Source organism: Musca domestica, unplaced genomic scaffold, assembly GCF_030504385.1.
Source record: "Musca domestica strain aabys unplaced genomic scaffold, Musca_domestica.polishedcontigs.V.1.1 55, whole genome shotgun sequence".
Classification (NCBI taxonomy): Eukaryota; Metazoa; Arthropoda; class Insecta; order Diptera; family Muscidae; genus Musca; species Musca domestica.
In genome coordinates, this window is record NW_026712355.1 from 1430566 (window position 1) to 1454272 (window position 23707).

Consider the following 23707-nt stretch of genomic DNA (forward strand, 5'->3'; position numbering starts at 1 on the left):
TTTGACAATGAGATATTGTCAAATGAATTAATTGAGAAAAAAAAATAATAAATAATAGAACAGCTTAGAAAAACTACAGAAATACAGCCCTGAGACTATGCCCACTTCCTTCACAATTATTCCAACAATTGTTTTCATTTATTTGATATTTTTTGTTCATTTTTAAAAGGAGTCAAATAGAGCGAAAGATGAATGAAATGCCTGGATGTTCTCTCAAAAATATGATCCTAATGTTCAATCTTTCTATTCAGTTGCATATCTGATTAATGCTATTAATGCGCTCCCCGTATTTAAGTCTCTTCGAATCATTGATTTGAAAAAAATTCTAATCAGCTGGTAGCTCTACCTTGCCTTTTTATTGTACTATGAGTCCCTGGTTATCCCTATTTAAAACAATACTATCCATGGTAGAAGAATATAGGTAGACGCTTCGACACAGCTGCTGGGACAATAAACTGTCAATCCAATTTTGGAATCGAAATGTTGAATGAAAATTACTCAAATTTGTAAATATTGTTAAAAAATGAATATATAACAACCTCCGATTGGCGTCGTGTAGAAAAACATATAAAAATATACTTATTTTTGAAGAATAATAAAAAAAAAAATGACATAACAATGTTCCCAAGCGCTGATGCATCTACCTGTAATTTTCTACCATGATACTATCTTAAATGTTAGCAAAACGTATATATGACCTCTGTTCCAGAACCTGCAAGAATCTACTACTTTTGCAACTTTCTACGATATCATTAGGGGAAAATCGGTTATTGTGGTTAAAACTTTTGCATTCATGCAGTTCTGGAACATACCGATTCGTGCGGAAAATACATGGTAGAAGAATAGGCAGGCCCATCGATACAGCTGCTGGGACAATAAACTGTCAACCAATTGGAATTGAAATTATTGAATGAAAAATTATTCACATATGTAAAAAGTGGAGAAACGCATATTATTATAATCTCCGATTGACGTCGTATAACAAAACATATAAAAAACTACTTATATTTGAAAAACACATTTGAATTTTTTTCACATATCAATGTTCCCAAACGTTGATGCATCTACCTGTATTCTTCTACCACGGTGAGAATACATAAAACGCTTTGTTGACTGGCTTAAGTCATCGGCTGGCTTCTCTTAAGTCATCGACTGACTTCTTGACGGTGCTGCCTTAAGGTGAGAATACATATAACGTTTTGTTGACTTGCTTAAGTCATCGCCTGGCTTCTTCCGAAAAGAACAAAGGAGCGGCCAAAATCGAACTAAGTCAACCTAAAACTCCTTTGTTCCTAAACAAAGAAGCCTGCCGATGACTTAAGTCATTCAACAAAGGGTTTATGTATTCTCACCTTTATAGCCAACACACCGTACCAAAATAGCCCGTATTACCAAATTACGCGAGATCCATATTGTTAACAATTGGTTTTTTTTAAATTATTTGAAGTTGTATTTAAACACACAATATTAACCCACTGGATCTAATAATCCCAGTGGTTTAATCTTCAACAGTATAAATACGCCATATGTTTCCGTAAAGTCGTTGTTTACATTTTCCATTCGAAAATAACAAAAAAAATTATATTGTACAATTTTCATGGCATCAATCTTCTCTATATTATGTTTTTCATGTTTTCATATTTTTGCACTTTCTTTTCGTTTTGTGTATGTATGCGTAAACAAACACCAGCTGAGCGGCCTTTTATCCTCCTGAAATGTATATAACACACAAGATTACAGATTTTAGCCCAGGGGGTTAATCCTCAATAGTATAAATGTTCAATAACCCACTGACTATAATCATGGTAGAAAATATAGGTAGATGCATCAACGCTTGGGAACATTGATATGTGAAAAATTTTAAATGTTTTGTCAAAAATAAGTAGATTTTTTTTTATACGATGTAAATTGGAGGTTGTTATGATATGGACACCGTAGAATGAAGAAGGTAAAGTCTTGCAATCATATGATTCGTTTTTTTTTTTTTCAATTGCTCATTTGACAACTTCCCATTGTCAAAATATTTATTTATAAATCCATTGTAATACCCAAATCAGAGATGGAAACATAGTTTTAATGCAGTGAAATTTGACAAGGTAATTTGCAGGAAATGCAGAGATGAGTTGTGGTAGAATTAAGAAGGTAAAGACATGTAATCATATGTTCACAATTTTTTCAAATTATTCATTTGACAACATCTTATTGTCAAAATTTATGTTTATAAATCCTTGTATACATTGAAGCCAGAGATGGTAACCTGTTTTTTATTCAGTGAAATTGGACAACATTCCAAAATCGGTTTGACAGTTCATTGTTCCAGCAGCTGTGTCGATGTGACCACCTGTATTCTTCTATCATGGACTTTAATAGATTTAGTGAGTTAACATTGTGTGTTTACATACACATTAAGATATGTTTAGATACACGATATAAATACCACTCAGCTGATGTTTGTTTATAAACATACACAAATAGAATACAAAAGTTGTGTTCCAGAACCTACAACATAGTACTAATTAGTGCTAATTCTGCTACAACGCGTTCCCGTACTCCGATAACTAGCAAACCTTGCAGCTCTCTCGAGAAAAAAATGGCGCTGAGTGGGTGCACATTTCTGCTTGTTTTAGCTACAGGAATTTGGCCGAGCAGAAATGTGCAAATTGTAATTTGACATTTAATTGGTAGGGCTAACAAGGTTGAAATATGTATGGATACATTTCAATGTTCGCGCCTCACAACAAATGTAAGAAAAAATAACTTAAAAACTTAAGAAAAACTAATATTTGTCGTGCAAAATGCAAAAAGAGAAAATTTGGAGTAACTGATGTATTAACTTTTGGATTATTCCAGGAGTGAAGAGGACTGACTGAATGAGGAATTAGTCGAAGAAAACGTATTGGAAAACAGTGGAAAATTAGTGAAAGGTAAATTGAAAAATGAAGCTTAAAATCAAAGATGTTCGCATATTACTGCGAACATTTTCTTTCTATTTTTAGGTTTGCTGTCTTCCCAACTTGTGACATTCAGTCTTCTAGCAGACTTAACATTAATTTAACCGGCGCCTCCAACCATGTCAGCTTCTTCAAGCTTGGATTTGAGAAAACTCCACCCTAAATACTCTTCAACGCATTCTGAAAACAAAACTTTCTAAATAAAAGCATTCAAAAATAATTAATAATTTTAACTTATTTTCAATACTTATTTTTTAAATTTTGGCGTCCATTTCAGTAAGGTTTCACCAGTCCGATTTAGACTGTTTCTTTTGGAATTTTGAATGTTGACATTTTATCGCATTTCTGCTAATTTTCCGTTCCCTTATTTTTTGAGCACACCTAAATAAGAATGGCATTTCGTACTGGTCTCTCTTCTGCTAGTTTTACTACTAAAAAAGTACTGGAACACAACTAATGCTATCTTAAATGTTAGCAAAACGTATATATGAGCTCTGTTCCAGAACCTGCAAGGATCTACTAGTTTTGCAACTTTCTACGATATCATTAAGGGAAAATCGGTTATTGTGGTTTAAAACTTTTAAATTCGTGCAGTTCTGAAACGTAAAAATCTATTTATATTTGAAAAACATTTTAAAATTTTTGACATATCAATGTTCCCAATCGTTGATGCAGCTACCTGTATTCTTCTACCATGGGACAACACTTTTCGTACAAAAAGTTTTAAACGTTGAAGATTCTTAAAGTTTAGATTTCCGAAACATATTTGATCTCAAATGTCAATTCCATGGCGTATGCGTCGAATACACTAGATTTATGAATACGATTTACGTGACGTATACGCTATGAAATTGACATTTGAAATCGAGTGGATTTAGTAGTCTAAACGTGCTCTTATTGTAAAGGAACAGAGCTAGTAAAATAAAACCGTTGACAGGGCTTCCTTAAGGTGAGAATACATAAAACGCTTTGTTGACTGGCTTAAGTCATCGGATGGCTTCATCTTAAGTCATCGACTGACTTCTTGACGGTGCTTGCCTTAAGGTGAGAATACATAAAACGCTTTGTTGACTGACTTAAGTCATCGCCTGGCTTCTTTCGATAAGAACAAAGGAGCGGCCAAAATCGAACTAAGTCAACCTAAAACTCCTTTGTTCCTAAACGAAGAAGCCAGCCGATGACTTAAGCCATTCAACAAAGCATTTTATGTATTCTTACCTTTATACCCAACACACCCTACCAAAATAGCCCGTATTACCCAAATACGCGTGATCCATACTATTAACAATTGATTTTTTTCAAATTAATTCAAATTTTATCTAAACAAACATGATTAACCCACTGGATCTAATAATCCCAGTAGTTTAATCTTCAACAGTATAAATACGCCTTATGTTTCCGTAAAGTCGTTGTTTTCATCTTGCATTCGACAAATAACAAAAAAAAATTGTATTGGGTCCTGGCATTGTACAATTTTCTCTATATTAGGTTTTTAATTTTTCCTGCTTTTTGCACTCCCTTTTGGTTTTGTGTATGTATACGTAATCAACACCAGCTGAGCGGCCTTTGTATCCTCCGGAAAATGTATATAAACACACAAGATTACAGATTTTAGCCCAGGGGGTTAATTTCAATAGTATAAATGTCTATAACCCACTGACTTTAAACATGGTAGAAGAATACAGGTAGATGCATCAACGCTTGTGAACATTGAAATGTCAATTTTTTTTAATGTTTTGTCAAAAAGGCGATTTTATTTGTTTTCTTATACGATGTAAATTGTAGGTTGTAATGATATGCACATGGTAGAATCAAGGAGGTAAAGACATACAATCATACGTTTACAATTTTTTTTTTTCAAAATTATTCGTTTGACAACATTCATTGTCAAAATATTTATTTATAACTCCATTGTAAGATACACAAATCAGAGATGGAAACATAGTTTTTATGCAGTGAAATTTGATAAGGTAATTTACAGAAAATGCAGAGATGAGTCGTGGTAGAATTAGAAGGTAAAGACATTGCAATCATATGTTTTCAATTTTTTTTTCAAAAGTATTCATTTGACAACACCTCATTGTCAAAATTATGTTTATAAATCCATTGGTATACATTGAAGCCAGAGATGGTAACCTGTTTTTTATTCAGTGAAATTGGACAACAATTCCAAAATCGTTTGACAGTTCATTGTTCCAGCAGCTGTGTCGATGTGACCACCTATATTCTTCTATCATGGACTTAATAGATTTAGCGAGTTAACATTGGTGTGTTTAAATACACTTTAAGATATGTTTAGATACACGATATAAATACCACTCAGCTGATGTTTGTTTACAAACATACACAAAATAGAATACAAAAATAGCCCACAATTATTTAGCGACAACAGATGCTGAAATATTAGTGTTTATTTGCATTGGTAACCGGCTGCATATGCATCTTCCATTGTAATACATCAACATCTAAAATTGTAAGGCTTTTGTTTTCATTCTAAAATTCAAAATTTTATCAACGCACAGGATTTAAATAAATCCGGTCGTGAGAAGATATATTTTTTGAATGATAAATCTGTTTGGATAAATCCAGAGTAAGCAATAAATCTTAATAATATGGGTAAATATAAGCGCTCTAATAAAATCACAACTCAAAGTACAACTTACTAATTTTATGCTAAAAAAATCTAAATATTCGTTTCGTTTCTCTGTCGTTGAAGGCTCTCAATACCTAATTGATTCTTCATATGCTCCAAACACAAACGAAAGTTCTTGCTCGATATTTTAGAGATTGCATTTTATTATCATTTGAACTATTTTTTGATTAAATATTACTAATGTGTTGACAAATAATGTACAAAAACCAGTTGTTATTTTTATATCAATTTGTTAATATCATAATTTAGTTATTTACCCCACAGTTAGCTCTGTGACATAGCCAATAGGCTATAAATTTCATGGCAAGCAGCTGTGATTTTTAAAATTCGTGTGGTCAACTGTATCAGTTGACAGATAAGATAACAGAATGAAAGTATTTCAAAATGCAAAATCAACAGAAACAAAAGTATACAGGGAATATTATCCTATATTATTATGTTATTCATATTTGACTTAAATACTTACTTCAATTGCCTGTGTCAGATTTCGCAGAAAATCTCTTATGTGGAGTTGCATTATAATTTACTAAACTTTGTAACCTTTTCTAGGCACCATTCTACTAGTATGTTTACAGGTAATGTCATTGTTGAGATTATCAGCGATAATACTCCAAAAAGTGATAATACCATGTTATTATACAGGCGATAATACCATTGTCTTTTAATTGGACCTCATTGAGATTTTGACTGTTGTGATAACATAAACAAACAATAAAATTATTGGAATTAAAAAAATAACTTATATTTTAAAAATGTTTATATTTACAACTCAGGCCAATTGTTAATAGGTGTGTTCGTTTACTCGATAATTTGTACCAACTTGAACACACTTTTATTGGAGGCTGCTCGTTTAACCCAAAGTCCAACAAGTGAGAACGAAATGAGAAAGACATTTTGACGTTTGAGTTACGGAGAGTTTGCAAATTCTTACTGGGTATAATCCAGTAACATCAGCTGCTAAATAACCAGTTGTTTTGAAAACAAACAAACAAACTAATTTAGCCAATCTATTTCTGAAGAAAAAAACAATTTGATTTATTAACAAAAATGGATAATTGAAACGTATGTCATGGTAAAACTAAGAAGGTAAAGTCATTTTAAATAAGCATTTTTTGTAACTTACGTTTTCGAATTTTACTGCATAGAATTCAGGTTTCCATTTCTGATTTATGTATGGATTTATAAATATACTTTTTAACAATAAGATGTTGTCAAATGAATTTTTTTGAAAAATTTGTAAACGTAAGGTTCCTCGATTTTACCTTCTTCATTCTACCATAATCTTAAGTAAAGATGAACAGTAAATAATTAAAGAGCGGAGGGTAAGCTTTTGTCTCATTTAGGTGTCAAATTCAGCAAAAAAAATTTGCATCCGAGGAACACCATTGGCCATGTTATATCATTTGGAGATGCTGGAATACAAGTTGAGAATACGAGGAACGTTTTTTTGAATGGCTTAAGTCATCGCATGGAAAATATAAGAAGGTAAAGTCATGTAAACATGTGTTCACATTTTTTTTTTTCAAAATTATTCATTTGACAACATTTCATTGCCAAATGTATATTTATAAATCTATGTATATATACATACACAAATCAGAGATGGGAAACTGCTTTCTATGAAGTGAAATTTGACAAGGTAAATTACAGAATATGTAAAGATGGGAATGCTTATTCTAAATTTTACCATGAGTCATCGGCTGGCTTCTTCGTAGAAGAACAAAGGAATTTTAGGTTGACTTAGTTTGATTTTGGCCCTATGCTCCTTTGTTCTTTTCCGAAGAAGCCAGTCAAAAAAGCATTTTATGTATTCTCACCTTAAGACAGTATCCTTGTGCATGGAAGGAGCATACGTTTTTTATTACTATTTTTTTTTTTGTAATGAAAATGTAAACGCAAATAAACTTCATCAAAATATATCTGCTGTAAAGATGAATCAGCTGTATTGATGAATCAGCTGTTATCCTGTTTGAAATTTTTTCTGTCAAGAGAGAAGAAATCGTATTTTTTCTCAATAACTTCTTACTGAGTAAATGTTACTGTGAAAGTAAACGAACGAATCATGGTAGAATAATACATAATTGGGAACATGTAAATGTCAACATTTTTAAATATTTTTTTTCAAAAATAAGTAGATTTTCTTACTGAGTAAATGTTACTGTGAAAGTAAACGAACGAATCATGGTAGAATAATACATAATTGGGAACATGTAAATGTCAACATTTTTAAATATTTTTTTTTTCAAAAATAAGTAGATTTTCATAAGTTTTCTTATAGGACGCCAATCGGATATTGTTATGATATGCATTTTCAACGATTTTTACAAATTTCAATAATTTTTCATTCCAAATTTTCAATTTCAAAATTGGTTTCACAATTCATTGTCCCAGAAAAGCGAAGATATTACCCAATTTTTTATAAAAAGTGTTTTAGAATTTAGCGCTTAAACATAATTATAATATTATTTCATTTTGTATTCGTTTTGCAAAATCTTGAAATATATCAATAATGTCTGTATCAACTTTGAAATTTAGATTGTTTTATGTTTTCTTTTACGACGCAAATCGGATGTTGTTATTTTCCACAATTTTAACAAATTTAAATAATTTTTCATTCATCATTTCCAATTCCAAAATAAGTTTGACATTTCATTGTCCCAGCAGCTGTGTCGCTGCGACTAGCTGTATTCTTCTACCATGGAAATTCCAGTAAAATCAGCTGATTGATTGTTTACAAATTTCAGGCAATAACAGTACGTTTACAGTTTACCGGATTTTGAAAACTCAGTGGATTTAAATTGTCTATTTCAAGTTTTCAACTTTCTAAAACCAAAAAAAAAAAATAAATTGTCTATTTAATTGCATATACGTCAAAGAAATCCTCATGAAGAAAGAAATTCTAATGTAAACTGACTATAGTTTACCAATTTTTATTATTTTTCAGATATTAAACATGGTAAAATAAGAAAGGTAAGGGCATTTCAAATAAGAATATCTCAGCATTTTCTGTAATTTTCCTTGTCAAATTTCAGTGCATAGAAAAAATGTTTAAGAAAGTATATGTCACGAGGTTACCTTTCTTGTTCTATCGTGCAAAGTATCTGTACATTCTTTCAATAGCAATAAGAATATATCATAAATCTACTTTCAAATCCGTCGTAAATTTTCCACCTACCAACTGCAATGCAAAAAATTTGTAACATGGACTGACTGACCATTTACATTTTACAGCCGGAAAGAGGGGGTATGTCACAATGGAAGATAAGGACATTAATGAAATAATGGCAATCAATGTTATCTGTATTTCATATAAATAGACCATAACTACCGTTAACATCAAACATTACAAGTTTGCTCAACCATGATGGTTACAACGATATTTCTAACTGCTGTGCTTGTCATACTGGCTGGGGTGACCAATTCGTATGCCGATCCGGTGACATGTGTATTAAGGAATATAACAAAAACGGTAAGGTGGGAAAATTTTACTCTATGAATACTAATTTCAATATGCTGTAATATTTTATTAGGACGAACGCGCCCGTCGTAATGGCTATCCTTCGGAATCCCATTTTGTAACCACTCCTGACGGTTATGTTTTGAATCTATTCCGTATACCTTATTCAAATAATCTGAAGAACGAAAACGCCTATCGTCCTGCCGTTTTACTTCAACATGGTCTATTAAGTAATTCCGATTGTTGGATATCTGGTGGTCCAGACAATGCCTTGGCCTATTTACTGGCCGATGCAGGATTCGATGTGTGGCTGGGAAATGCTCGAGGAAATACCTATTCCCGAAATAATACCATTATTTCCCTTAACAGCCCCAAATTCTGGCATTTTGACTGGCATGAAATTGGTACTATAGATATTCCGACGATGATTGACTATATTATTGAAAAAACTGGACTACGTAAGATTCATTATGCCGGCCACTCGCAAGGTACCACTGTGTACTTTGTCATGTTATCTGAACGCAAGGAGTACAATAAGAAAATCAAATCTGCTCACATGTTAGCTCCTTGTGCCTTCTTTGAACATGGTTCGTCAGCTGCATTCAAAGTATTCCGTCCTTTGGTCGGTACTCCGGGTGGTATTTATAATCAAGTACTTGCCGATATGGAATTGATGCCACAAAATCGTCTAATCAATCGTCTAGGAGACACTGCCTGTGGTTTAGATCCGCCGCTAAAATTTTTGTGTAAAAATATGTGGATATTATTTGCCGGTGAGGGTTATCAAAACACTAATTTGACGGCCTTACAAGAATTTATGGAAACCCATCCGGGCAGTTGTTCCAGCAATCAAGGAATACACTACATACAATTGAGTGACCATAATGTGGGTCGTTTCTGTCAAATGGATTATGGAGCGAAGAAAAATAAGGAGGTTTACGGTCAACCAATTGCTCCGGATTATAATTTGGATAATATTGTGGCGCCAACTTATCTGTACTCGAGCAACAATGATGGACTCTGTGGTCCCATGGATGTCAATACATTGGTTTCTAAAATTAAAAACTTAGCCGGAGATTATCGTGTACCAGATTTAACATTTAATCATTTGGACTTTGTTGTGGCCAAGAATATGAGAAAAATGGTTAACGAGCCGGTCATTAAAAATATTGTCAAACATGAAAATAAGTTTTAACAGGGAAATTAAATGATGATGTATTAAATTACAGAAATGATCAAATATATGAAAAATGCTTAAAGAAATGATGGATAGTATTGTCGAATCATTAAAAGGATACAATTGACAAGGCAATCTATCATTCGATTACAATTTTTTTATTCGATGTCCATAATTTGTGAAATTTCTATTTTGTACTTTTTCCTTAAAGGTGAGCGTACAGCTGACAAGAAATTTATATTTATTTTCGACAAATATTTTGTAATTTTTGTGCCTTTTAGAGGGTATTAAAGACAATTAAGAATATAAATACTAAAATATTAGCTTCATATGTAGAGCTTGATTATTGAATGGTTGATTTTTGGCCTGTTTCAGAACTTGATTCCAGAAAATAATTGCTCAGTATCTGCAAGACCAACAACTTTTACTACAAAACTAATTCTTCCTTTATGGTATCTAAAAAAAGTAGCAAAACTAGTAGATTATTAATGTTCTGGAACAGAGCACAAATGACATGCACAATCGATTTTGAATAATCGATTAATCGTTTTTCACCACAGTCCACAGTCGACTACGACTTTCAGAACATTGAGTACTAAAAGTCGATTAATCGAAAGTCGAGTTACCTAGTGTATTGTATTTGTGTGTTACTTCTAGAAGAAAGAGGTCGTCTATATTTACAGTAAATTTTTGTCGCAAGCTAAATTTTTTTTGTTTTAATCGTAAGTATAATATTGAATAATTATTAAAGTTTAAACAAAAGTATATTTTAATTAAATTAAGTGATATTGTGCTATTGAAAGAGAAAAAGAGTCATATTGTTGTAAAGTGCTGTAAAAGATTTCGTAAAATGGCTGCCCTCAAAAATGCACGCACACATGGTCAAATCAGAGTTGATGGATTTTTTTTTGTTCGAAGAACAACGTCAATGACGTGTTATATTAAAAATAGAATTGTTGGGAAATAAGGGAAAAAACAGCTAATTTGAGGGTATTGATGTGAAAATAATCGGATTATATTTTATTGTGTATGTAACAAGAAACATGTTTTCTTTGTCTTTCCTTTTTTTTTTTGTTAAATATGTTCTTTGTTTTATTCATTTTCTGTACATTTTCTTCGTAAGTTGCTTTTCGAGCTCTTTTTTATGATTTTCTACTACCTTCGATTACAACCCTGTCAATATGGCGTTGATGTGCATTCATTTCCTGTGATTCTGACGTATGTAGTGAGCGCCGCGAGCACATGTCATTTCTCTCATTTAGTTTTTGGATTTCGCGAGCTCAAGTGGTTTCGTTGGACTCGTTTTTATAATTTGATAATTTTTTAATTTTCATTTTTCTCAAAACTATTGTCCTTAGTCGCCAGTAATAGCAAATAATTAAGTGAAAAAGAAATTAGTAAAAGTAACATATTGTGATAAAAAAATTTAATTTTTCTAGAACTTAGTAAGTAAGAACAAAGCATAAAGAAGTTTTCGTACCGCGTTTGTGACTTGGAAATCAACAGTTGAGTTCGTGTCATTTTTTTGATATTCGTCATAAGCAGCAAGAAATAGAAAGTTGAGAGAAAGGCCGTGTGTGTCCAGCAAAGAAATATTAAATTAGAAACGCATAAAGAAACAAGGTTAAATTAATTACATTACAAAGAGTTGTTGAAACAACAACTACTAGACGACAGCAAGTAGTAGAAGGAAAACTACTTTTCATCTTAATTGACTAAATTTTCTTTTCCTGTTAGTTTTATATGTAAGTAGCAATTGCAATGCCATTTTTTTATATTTTATTCTTAATTTTGTTTGCATTCCGTCCTTGCCATAACTTGCCGTTCTTTGTGGATTAATTTATTTTTTTTTCCCATTGTAATTTCATTGACCTCATTTCTTGTTTTTAAGGAATTTTTCTGGTTCTCTTCGATCTCTTGTATATATGTGATTTCTCTTTTTTTTTTATTCTCTTAGTACGTTACACTGTGGGGACTCTTTTCAAGGTGATTTTGTCATTGCTTGTGTGTGAGATTTCTTTTCTTACTTTGTGTGCGTCGTGTGTCAAAATTTGGTTGTTGTTTTCGCGTTTGATAAAAGATTGAGGTTAGAATTTATAAAATTGCCGCACAATACGTGGACGGAGAAAATGACTGGGCTAATTAGTTGTTACAAAAGATGCAATAAAAATCGTGAACAAAAATTCCTTGCATATTCTTCAAATAACACCAGATCGGTTGGTTGGCTTATAGGACATATCTGACTGGGAAACGAATGCATTTACAATGGAATGCATGTTTTCACTTTTCTATACTTCCATTGCATTTTTTGTCAGAAATCATTTAATCCCCACGAAAAAGAATATGGGTTTTGTTATTTAAAGCAATCCAAAATAGAAATTGGAAAAATTCAACTTTCTTTCGCGAAACATGAATATTAATGGTTAGGAAAACCTCTTGCCGGCAACAATTCAGTGGTTCAAATTTCAATTATTTTTTTGTAGCATTCTACTTGTCTCCTTTCTTGAAAACAATACACCACAGGATTGTGAGTAATATGGGAATGCTATAAAAATTGCGCGAGTATTTTGGGTGCTCAAGATATCTAAAAATAGTATCATTTGGCCAGCAAATACTCATACATTTTTATTAACCCAAAAGGAAATCTTTATAAACTCTTATCACAATTTCGATTAACTAACAAATATCCACATTTTTGATTTTGATTTTTTTTCTAGCAATTTATTGTATGAGTCAAAAAACTGAAAGACCAGTACTATCAGGTCAGCGCATCAAGACCAGAAAAAGAGATGAAAGAGAAAAATATGACCCAACGGGATTCCGTGATGCGGTCATTGCTGGTCTCGAAAAAACTGAAGGTGACTTAGATGAAATCTCCAAATTTTTACATAGCGCTGGTAATAAACTTGATTATCGCCGTTACGGCGAAGTACTATTTGACATATTAATAGCTGGTGGTCTCTTGGGTAAGTTTCCTTTTTTCTGGGTTACACACTGTGTGTTTCATTGTATTTATGTTGTTGTTTTGTTATTTTCAGTTCCTGGTGGGTCAATCTCTCAGGATGGCGAGAAGCCAAGCACAAACTATTGTATATTCCAAGCCCCAGAGGACATGGAATCGATGCGGAACCATGAGCAGGTAAGGATTTTCATATATAAAATAATATAAAAATACCACCTATTATTTGTGTATTTTAGTTTTGAGAAATTACAACAGAATTCAAGCCAATTTAAATGTTAATCATATGTGTAATGTATTGTAACGTTATGTGGATGTAGCAAGATATGAACACCTTTAAATATTGGGAAATTTTATGTTATGAAATTCTAACGCCATTACTTAAGTCCTTTGGATTTCGGTTCAACAACCAACACTTTTTCGAAAGGTATTAACCACAGAACTATGGACGTCTCAATTTTTGTGCAACATTTCCTCGATGTGAACAAAACAATAGACGAAACTCCAATCTCTATTTGTTCTACAACTTTAAGTAATGATCCTCATTCTACATTAGAAAATAAATAAGCCTCTTATTCTGGAGGCAGGCACAGAAAATTCTCAATATTTTTTAAGTAAATGTAGATAAATGCCGAAACTATCACTTCTGCTGAACATATTTCCAAAAACATAATTTTTATTTCATAAATACTTCCCCACGATAACAATGCGAGAGTGCTTTTAACACCGTATTTTTTAATATCCAATAAAATAGGAAAACAATGACATTTCCTGATCGCTCAAGGAAAAATGTTGCGGAAATAAGTTTAAAGCTTTGTAAAAACACATCCAAAACAAATATCAAAAACGACAGCTTTTAGCAATGTCGGAACAAAAACAGTCATTATTTGTATAGAGAGCGGGAACAATGAGTTTGTTATCCATAAATTAACTTTGGGAGTCTCCTCTCTCTTCCCCATATTTTTTAGCCATATTTTAGCCATGCACCATATTAGAACTAGGTTAACTGATCCTCTCAAGTTTTCTTAGTGTCGAATGAGTGCTATAGAAATATCATATTATTACTTGTCTGACCATTTCGCTTTTTTTCAAGCAAAGAAGCTTATCCATGAAATGGCCAGATTTCTTTATATGAAACAAATTTGATTTACAATGCAATGCATTATAGGTATGTTAGATCCCTTCTTTATGCACCATATTAGAACTGGATTTGTCTGATGATGATAGCTTATCTAGTGTCGACTGTGTGCTATAGCAATATCACATATTTACTTGTCTGGTTATTTTTTCTTTTTTTAAAGAAGATTTATATGAAATTTCTAGATTTCTTTATGTGATACAACAATCTTGCTATATTTATGTCTACATATATACATAGTCGCCGCATTATATGTATGTTTATTTTATTTTTATACATTTCAATATTAACACTTTGATGCGTTTGTGTGTGTGGTGTTATAAACTAATAAATGTGTATCTTTGTTTTTGTTTACTTTATAGGTGTTCGTCAATCTCATGCGTCGATATAAGTACTTGGAGAAGATGTTCGAAGAAGAAATGAAGAAGGTATTAGTCTTCATTAAAGGTTTTACTCCAATTGAACGCGTTAAACTTGCGCGTATGACAGCGCTATGGTTATGTATGTATTTGATCATTTTTTACTTATTTTTAGGGCTTTATGTAGACTCTCTTTTAATTAATTATGCTGAAGTAAAACATTAAAGAATCTATATTTTTGAATTCACAAATTCATACTGTTTTGTCCAATTCTTTTGCATTTTTTTTTTTACTATTTTTGAAATTTAATGTCTTGGCTTTGCCACTTTAACCAAATTTGGTTTTTATCATTGTTTACTTTTGATAAAGATTAATATATGAGTGGCATAGTAATTTGTTTGGCGTACTGACTTTTGTTTTACAACCAGAAGCGAAAGACACAAACCCAATAACAGTTTTTTCTTTTATTTATTATTTTTTATTGTATTTTATAATCTCAGACACATGATTATGGTCTTTATTAATTTTCCTTTATAAATGTTTTTTCTTTGCAGCCAATGGTTCTGTGCCACCAAGTGTACTATTGGTGCTCAATAATGAGCACTTGATTAAGGATGGCATTGCTCTCGATTTTCTGGTTGAGCTATTTGTCACCTTTAAACAAGAAAAGGGAATTCAATCTCTTATACAGACACTGAAAAAGGGTGGTCTTGAAAGCAAGTAAGTATAATTTAACCGGATCTAAAACTGTTTTCATTAAGGCTAATTATATCGAATAAATTTAGAACAGAAACAAAGCTTTAAAGATTAAAATGAAAAAAGGGGATATTTATTTAGAAAACGGGTTGTAGGAAAAAGAAAGCAACAAAGTCAAACACCATAATTTTAATATATATTTTTTTAAATTTTATTGAATGAAAGCAAAAAATGTCGGAAATAGCATCAAATTTTAGAATAAGTTTAGATTTGGCTTAGAAATGACAGTAGTCTGAAGTTGGTTGCAGTTTTTTCATGTCACCCTATATTAAAATTTATCAAATAATATAAAAAATTGAAAAAATGAATGTTATCTTTTAATAAGTTAATTTTTTTTTAAACATTGGGAGAGTTTCAGGAAGAAATTTGTTTATATTTTATCCAGAATAATTTCTTTAATTAACGCTCCCAGATCAACATAGGATTCGGATTTAATTTGCAAATGTTTAACAACGAACTTTTGTGTTCTAATTTGAATTCTAACAAAACTTTTTGTATATTAAAAACTTATTTATCATAAATTCAAATAAAACTTTTTGTATATTAAAAACTTATTATCATAAATTCAAATAAATTTATTTTTTGGTTATTATTATTTTTTATTTTTGTTATTATTATTTATTTATTTTTTTTTGTTTTCTTTTTTTTTTGTTTATTTTATTTATTTTTTTATTATTTTATATATGACATTTTTTATTTATTATTTTTTCTATTCTTCAATTTTTTATTTTTTTTCATTTCTTATTTTTTTATTAATAATTTTTTTATTAATTATTTTTTATTTTCCTTTTTTTATTTATTATTTTTATATATATTTTTTTATATATTTTTTATTTGTATATATTTTTTATATATATATATATTTTTATATATTTTTTTATTTATTATTTTCATTTATTTATTTATATATATTTTTTTATTTATAATCTTTAATTTTTATTTATTTTTTATTATTTTTAATTTTTTATTTATTATGTTTTAATTTTTTATTTATTATTTATTTTTTTATTTATTATTTATTTTATTATATATTTTTATGTTGTTAATTATTATTTTTTTATTCTTTTATTTATATTTTTTATTTTATTTATTATTTTTGTTTATTAGTTTTTATATATTATTTGTTATTTTTTTATAATTATTAATTTTTTGATTTATAATTTTTATTTATTTTTTACTTTTTTATTTATTATTATTTTTTTATTTATTATTATTTTTTTATTTATTATTATTTTTTATTTATTATTATTTTTTTATTTTTATTTATTTTGCTTATTATTTATTTTAATTTATTTACTTATTATTTTTTTTATTTCTTTTATTTATAATTTTATTTATTAATTTTTTATTTTAAATAATTTTTTTTATATATTTTTATTATTATTTAATATTTTTTATTTATTATTATTTATTTATTACTTTTTTTATTCATTATTTTTATTTATTTATTATTTTATTTTATTTATTTTTTATTCAATTTTTTTTATTTATTTTAATTTTTTTTTTTATTATTTTTTCGTACTCATTTTTATTTTTTTTATTTATTTTTTTTTATTTATTATTTTTTTTATTGTTTTTTATTATTTTTTTATTATTTTTTTTATTTATTATTTTTTATTGTTTTTATTATTTTTTATTTATTTATTTATTTTTAATATATAAAGTTTTTATTTTATTTATTTTTAATTTGTTTTTCCAATGCATAACATACTAAATCACATTTTTTCACCTCTACCTTCCTTTGCAGACTCATGGACTTTTTCCCACCAAACAAACGTACTGAAGAGAACTTCAAACAGGTATTCCTTGATAAAGAACTAACCGAAATTATCAAATTGCATAAAGCTCAGGCCAGTCAAGAGGCTAAACGTGAATTGCAACAAACACTTATCGATGACATTCACGATGAGAAACCCCACTCGGAAATCAGTGCTAATATCAAAGAATTGGCACAAAAATCCAACATTCCCGACAATGAAATCATCATCATCATATGGTCAACAATCATGTCATTGGGTGAATGGAATAAAAAGGAAGAGCTTGTCACCGAACAGGCTGTACGCCATCTAAAGGGCTATTGCCCATTGTTCCAGGCATTTGCCACCACCGATCGTGCCGAAACAGCATTGATCTTGAAAGTTCAGGAGTTTTGTTATGAAAACATGAACTTTATGAAGGCCTTCCAAAAGATTATTTTGTTGTTCTACAAAAGTGAGTATTGAATATTTGATAATAAATTGCAATCTTTCTTTTTTTTTTCTTTTTCGTGGCACATACTAGAGATTGTCATTGGTCTTGTTTTAAATATCAATTGACAATGTACCAGTGTGCCAGATAAATTACGAAACATTTATGAGAATCATTGATTGGGTGTCCTAGTCTAACAAATTTGTCACGTTTTCTAGGCCATTTGTCAATGGTACACTCTGTTTGTCATGCTTCTTTCTTTTCCTATTTTCTTTTCCTTTCAATATTCTAATGTTTGTTTTCTTTTTTTAACTTTACAGCTGAAATCTTATCCGAAGAGGTTATTTTGCGTTGGTACAAAGAAAACAACTCTGTCAAGGGTAAAATGCATTTCCTTGAACAAATGAAGAAATTTGTAGAATGGCTGCAAAATGCTGAAGAAGGTTAGTATTTCCTTATTTTAAAATAAATTTTTTATTTAATTTCACATTATCTATTAAGATTATTTCAAAATATTTCGAGAGCGAGATGTGAGGAGATAAAAAGAAGAGATATTTTTGGTATTAGGGCAGACAAGAACAGCAAAAATGTTAGATTGTATGGAATAAGGAGGAAACTGAACCCAACATGGCAAAAACCAGCAAAGATATTAAATTGAAAGAGCTGGGAGGAAATGAATGATGTATATTCAAAACTATTTTTAGATCATAGGCATTTTGTAAATTACATGGGAATTTTGTAAATATCCTAAGAAGGTGATTTCTAAAGGCAAATGAAGCTCATAATCAATATTACAATGTTTGTGTTTATAACCTTTTGATGATCTGCATAGAATAACATTCTGAGACGATTTATGCATGTCCATCCGTCCGTCTGTCCATGTATTTTTGTTAACAAAGTACAGGTTGTATTTATTGTCCGATCCACATAAAATTTTGCAAAAATGATTTGTTTAACCCAAGGACGAGTCCTATTGGAGATATAGATATTATAGATATAGCTCCCATATATATCTTCGTCCGATTGGTTTTTTATTGTGCACCAAACGTGTAATATCAGCCCAAATAGTACGGAATTTTGCACATACGACCAAATTAGGCCTGAGAAAAAGTATGCCAAATTTGATCGAAATTGGTTCAGATATAGCTTTAGCTCCCATATATATTGTTCATCCGATTTGTTATTTTTATACTCCACAGGCATATGCACTCTGTACGAACGATATTTTGGGAAATGTATCAAATACAATTCAGAAAAACCTGTGCTAAATTTTATCAAGATCGGTTCAGTTTTGTATATAGCTCCCATATATATCTTTGTCCGATTTGCCTTTTATTGTGCACCAAACGTTTAATATTAGTCCAAATGGGATGGAATTCCGCACTTGGGACCAAATTGAGTCTAGAAACAAGTATGTTAAATTTGATCGAAATCCGTTCAGATATAGCTCTAGCTCCCATATATATTGTTAATCCGATTTGTTATATATGTGCTCCGCAGCCGTAATATGCACTCCGTAGTAATGATATTCGGGAAAATATATCAAATATAGCTCAGAAATACCTTTGCCAAATTTTATCGAGATCGGTTCAGGTTTGCATATAACTCCCATATATATCTTCGTCCGATTTGCCTTTTATTGTGCACCAAACGTTTAATATTAGCCTAAATTGAATGGAATTTGGCAATTAGGATCAAATTGAGTCTAGAAACAAGTATGTCAAATTTGATCGAAATCGGTTCAGATATAGCTATAGCTCCCATATATATTCTTTATGCGATTTTTTATATTTGTCATCCGCAGCCGTAATATGCACTCTGTACGAACGATATTTGGGAAAATATACCAAATACAGCTCAGAAATACCTTTGCTAAATTTTATCGAGATCGGTTCAGATTTACATATAGCTCCCATATATATCTTCGTCCGATTTGCATTTTATTGTGCACCAAACGTTTAATATTAGCCCAAATTGAATGGCAATTTGGCAATAAGGATCAAATTGAGTCTAGAAACAAGTATGTCAAATTTTGTGGAAATCGCTAAGCTATAGCCCATATATATTGTTCATCCGATTTGTTATTTTCGTCCTCCGCAGCGGCAATATGCACTCCGTATTAACGATATTCGGGGAAATATATGAAATATCACTCAGAAATACCTTTGCCAAGTTGTATCAAGATCGGTTCAGATTTGGATATTGCTCCCATATATATCTTAATTCGATCCGCCCGACTTAAAAACTTTCCTTACTGCTTTTGCTATGCATACTTTTGAGAAGGCTGTTGATTTATTATTCTGATCAATATGCTGTGTACCTGTATGCCAGATCAATACATAACCAGCATTAATTGGGTGTCCTAGCTACTTTTACATAGTTATACTAGGCCAATAATTAGTGTTACAATATCATTAGTTTTCTGAATTCCTATAATACATTATATGAAGTAATTCCATTAGCATACTTTTGAGAAGGCTGTTGACTTAATTATCCTTATCAATAAGCTGTGTACCTTTATGCCAGAGCAATACATACCAGCATTAATTGGGTGTCCTAGCTACTTTTTCAACTCATAGTTATACTAGGCCAATAATTAGTGTTACAATATCATCGAGTTTTCAAAGTTTCCAAAAGTAAATCGACCGAGATAATTCCATTAGCATACTTTTGAGAAGGCTGTTGACTTATTATTATTATCAATAAGCTGTGTACCTGTATGCCAGATCAATACATACCAGCATTAATTGGGTGTCCTAGCTACTTTTTCAACTCATAGTTATACTAGGCCAATAATTAGTGTTACAATATCATCAAGTTTTGCAAAGTTTTTGAAGGCAGCATACTTTTGAGAAGGCTTTTGATTTATTACCCTTATCAATAAGCTGTGTACCTGTATGCAAGATAAATACCATAACCAACATTAATTGGGTGTCCTAGCTACTTTTACATAGTTATACTAGGCCAATAATTAGTGTTACAAATATAATTTCCCCGGGGGTATTGTATATCAAACAAACAATATGTCGAAAAAAGGTTTTCATTGAGGCAAATTGGAAACGACAACAAATTTTTTCATTTCTCATAAAATATTTGTTCCAACCCAGTTTGCCAGATTAAAATCTAGATTTTTGCTTGCCTAACTATCTGGCTAAATTTTTTATAGATTTTATAGGCCAATGAAGTCTAGAACAAAAGTAATAAACCTGGCAATGTAATTTCATGCCATGATGTTTGCTATCATCCTACGGTGAATAGCAAAAACCTTGGCAGTGTTTAGTTGGTATAAGAAGAAACACTTGGTGACATACCGCCGTTATTTAAGCTAACGTTTTCGTTTCGATTCATAAATGGAAAGTCTTTAGATTAAAAATGGTATTTTAAAAGCGGCATACCAAGGGAAAGACATTGAATATTTCAGAAAAATATCAAAGTTACGAAGTAATTACAAATATATCAGAATAATGTAACAAAACATTTAATTTTAAAGTTATATAGAAATACATACATGTTTATGTATTGGCAACAAATTTATAATCCTGCAATTGTTTATGTTCTTTTATTTTTAGAATCTGAATCTGAAGATGAACAAAAGAATGGCGAATAACATGTTCTAATTCAACAAGAAATAATATAATACTAGTAAAATAATGAAAACGGATGATATATGATATGATAATGAAGGGTAGAATGACGAAGGAAGACAACATTGCCCCAAGAAAAAAAACATGCAAATGCATATATATTATGAACATATTATAAGACTATGAAAGAGGAGTTTTCCCTCTCAACAAACCCTATACTATATTAATATAACAAGAACAAGCTACTTTTGTTATCATCTGTGTAAACAACTTTAATAACTACCACGCAATAATGTCAAAATTATGAACAGATTCTGGGCAGACATTACCGGCAAACATTCAGAACCAATGCAATATCATCATTCACATTAATCTCTTAAGAAAAGAAAAACAACAAAAGGAGGTTGGTCGTCATGAAACGGATTTGTCAACATCTAAAGCCCCCCAAAGTCACAAGCTCAGACACCATCAAACCAGCAGTAACAATGGAAAACACCACCTTCATTAATTGTAAAAAGAAAACCATACAATGCATATAAACAGCAAAACACACACACATATACACCATCTACATACATACTATATAAATAACAACCAACAACAACCGTTATGGAATCCAAATTTTGACGGCAGTAAAATGGAAAAAAAAAAACAAAAATTGACAACAAGAAAACATATTTTATTGCAATATACAAACAAGAACAATTTATAGTAAAAAATAAAATAAAACAAATTTAATAAAAAAAATAAACAAAGAAATGGTATTATGCATTATACACATACAATATATAAATGATTGATGAAAATATAAAATAAAGATTTAATTATTATTATATATAAATAACGGAAATAATAAAATTGGTGGAATATCATCTCCTACAATAATAAACAAAACAAAATAACACTCCAAAATGCCATGACGATGATAAAATAATTAAAAAAGGACATTGATGATGATGACCAGGTTATTGTTTTGTAACCACACCAACTAACCAGGCAGAAGAGCACAACAACAACCCAATGTGTGCAAAATAAAAATTATATAATTTGCTGAAATTTTTTAGAATTTATTGTGTATTGAGAAAAAACAGCAACTACTATAAAAATTTTTTAATTTATTTTATTTTTTTCATTTGACCCCCTAAGAAAAATATCGTGTTGTCTGGAATAATAACCATTATATATTTTTTTCTATATACTTTTTTATTTATTTAATTTAAAAAACACAAAATTGAACAAATACAACAACACTACTCAACAACCAACATTTTATTGGTTTTTATTTATTTCTGTTTTTTTTTTTGTTAAGGAAACCAAAAGTGTAAAATCGTTTGTATCGTTTTACCTAAAAAAAAAAACAAAAACAAATAGACTTGAATTTTAATCTACAACCACAAATGGCTATTGCGTTTTATTTATTGATTTATTTATTTGTGGGAAAGGGAAAGTTTAGTGGTATTTTGTAAAACACGTTAGAAAGTTTAAGGTTTTGCCAAAACGTTTTTTTTTTTGCATACAAATACACAAAATGCTGGCGAAATATCAATGGTCACATTTATTATGCCAAAATTTCTGTATAGCCATTCCATTTAACCAGTAATGAATGAGGGCAATATTTGTTTGGCTTTTGTGTGTTCATATGAATATATGCTAAAGCAATGAATACCCTTTTCGGTTATGTACTGCGTCTCAAATTTAAAGCGGCTTTATTTCACAACTCAATTTAAAGAAAGATTTGACTGGACCGAACTTTTATACCCTTCACAATTGGGTTATGAAATCAGCTTTGCTGAGACTTGGTATTCGAACGTTTTATATTGCATCTGAGAAGCAAAGATACGTCAATTTCCCTTAAAAAATGTAAAAACCATCAAATGCCTATATGGGTAAATACCTGCAATGCGAACCCATTGCAACAATTCCATTGAAAAATCTAAAACCATGAAAATACCAAATATAAGCTATTGTAAGGAATCTTATGCTTCAATAGGAAACTGTATGGAATATTTTTTCCCAGAGCGAATAATACCTATTACCATTAAAAATGTGGATGAAATGGACTATTGTCTGACAGAGGGATTGGTTACTATTATGAACTTTACGTACCGGCTTCCAGTCAAAGCCATTGGGAATTTTAAAATAATTCATAGATAAACAGAAAATCGGAAGATACTGACCTATATAGACAATTTTCTTTCAGAGATATAACTACGCATTGCGAACTTTAGCTGGGTGTCATATTTCGAATAATTCTTACTTTGTGCAAAATTTGAAAGCATGTTAAAATCTCACTACGATTTTTACTTTATACGGATTGGAAAAAGAGCATCTGTTGAAAAATATATCGGTTAATTGGGGTTATCATTATATGGATCCCATACGATATCCTGGACAGATGTAGCCCATCCTTGAACTTGACATGTAATGGAGGATATAAAAATGTAGTTGTATGGCTATTGCATAGTAATATAAATTGCACACTGATA

The 23707-nt window shown here is 30.4% G+C and overlaps 2 protein-coding genes, 1 long non-coding RNA gene and 1 pseudogene across 5 annotated transcripts; 3 read left to right on the forward strand and 1 right to left on the reverse strand.

Moving 5' to 3' along the window:
• The window catches only part of LOC131805399 (lipase 3-like), a 5664-nt pseudogene extending 2550 nt beyond the window's left edge, over window positions 1-3114 (forward strand).
• A 2962-nt stretch (window positions 3115-6076) lies between these two features.
• Window positions 6077-7633, reverse strand: LOC131805433 (uncharacterized). Its single transcript, XR_009343685.1, has 3 exons — window positions 7422-7633; window positions 6371-6617; window positions 6077-6291 (listed from the first exon to the last, which is right to left on the reverse strand). It is a non-coding gene; the product is annotated as an uncharacterized LOC131805433 (long non-coding RNA).
• Window positions 7634-8914: 1281 nt separating this feature from the next.
• On the forward strand, window positions 8915-10324 carry LOC101888751 (lipase 3). Its single transcript, XM_005178063.4, has 2 exons — window positions 8915-9073; window positions 9135-10324. The coding sequence occupies exons 1-2, from the start codon at window positions 8966-8968 to the stop codon at window positions 10254-10256; spliced, it is 1230 nt and encodes a 409-aa protein (XP_005178120.3). The 5' UTR covers window positions 8915-8965; the 3' UTR covers window positions 10257-10324.
• A 526-nt stretch (window positions 10325-10850) lies between these two features.
• LOC131805393 (protein krasavietz) lies at window positions 10851-22619 on the forward strand. 3 transcript variants are annotated; one of them, XM_059128508.1, is made up of 8 exons: window positions 10851-10960; window positions 12956-13204; window positions 13277-13377; window positions 14698-14836; window positions 15249-15414; window positions 17198-17661; window positions 17958-18080; window positions 21207-22619. In XM_059128508.1, the coding sequence occupies exons 2-8, from the start codon at window positions 12967-12969 to the stop codon at window positions 21242-21244; spliced, it is 1269 nt and encodes a 422-aa protein (XP_058984491.1). In that variant the 5' UTR covers window positions 10851-10960; window positions 12956-12966; the 3' UTR covers window positions 21245-22619. The 3 variants fall into 3 exon arrangements, with proteins under 3 accessions (XP_058984491.1, XP_058984490.1, XP_058984492.1); XM_059128507.1 differs by lacking the exon at window positions 10851-10960 and adding an exon at window positions 11503-11983; XM_059128509.1 differs by lacking the exon at window positions 10851-10960 and adding an exon at window positions 11503-11683.
• Window positions 22620-23707: the final 1088 nt, after the last annotated feature.

Bases quoted from the DNA above. Each gene is read 5' to 3' on its own strand.
- LOC101888751 (XM_005178063.4), top strand. From the start codon at position 8,966: ATGATGGTTACAACGATATTTCTAACTGCTGTGCTTGTCATACTGGCT. The intron at 9,074-9,134 runs GTAAGGTGGGAA...ATATTTTATTAG, and splicing joins TAAGGAATATAACAAAAACG to GACGAACGCGCCCGTCGTAA.
- LOC131805393 (XM_059128508.1), top strand. From the start codon at position 12,967: ATGAGTCAAAAAACTGAAAGACCAGTACTATCAGGTCAGCGCATCAAG. The intron at 13,378-14,697 runs GTAAGGATTTTC...TTTACTTTATAG, and splicing joins CGATGCGGAACCATGAGCAG to GTGTTCGTCAATCTCATGCG. The intron at 18,081-21,206 runs GTTAGTATTTCC...TTTTATTTTTAG, and splicing joins GCTGCAAAATGCTGAAGAAG to AATCTGAATCTGAAGATGAA.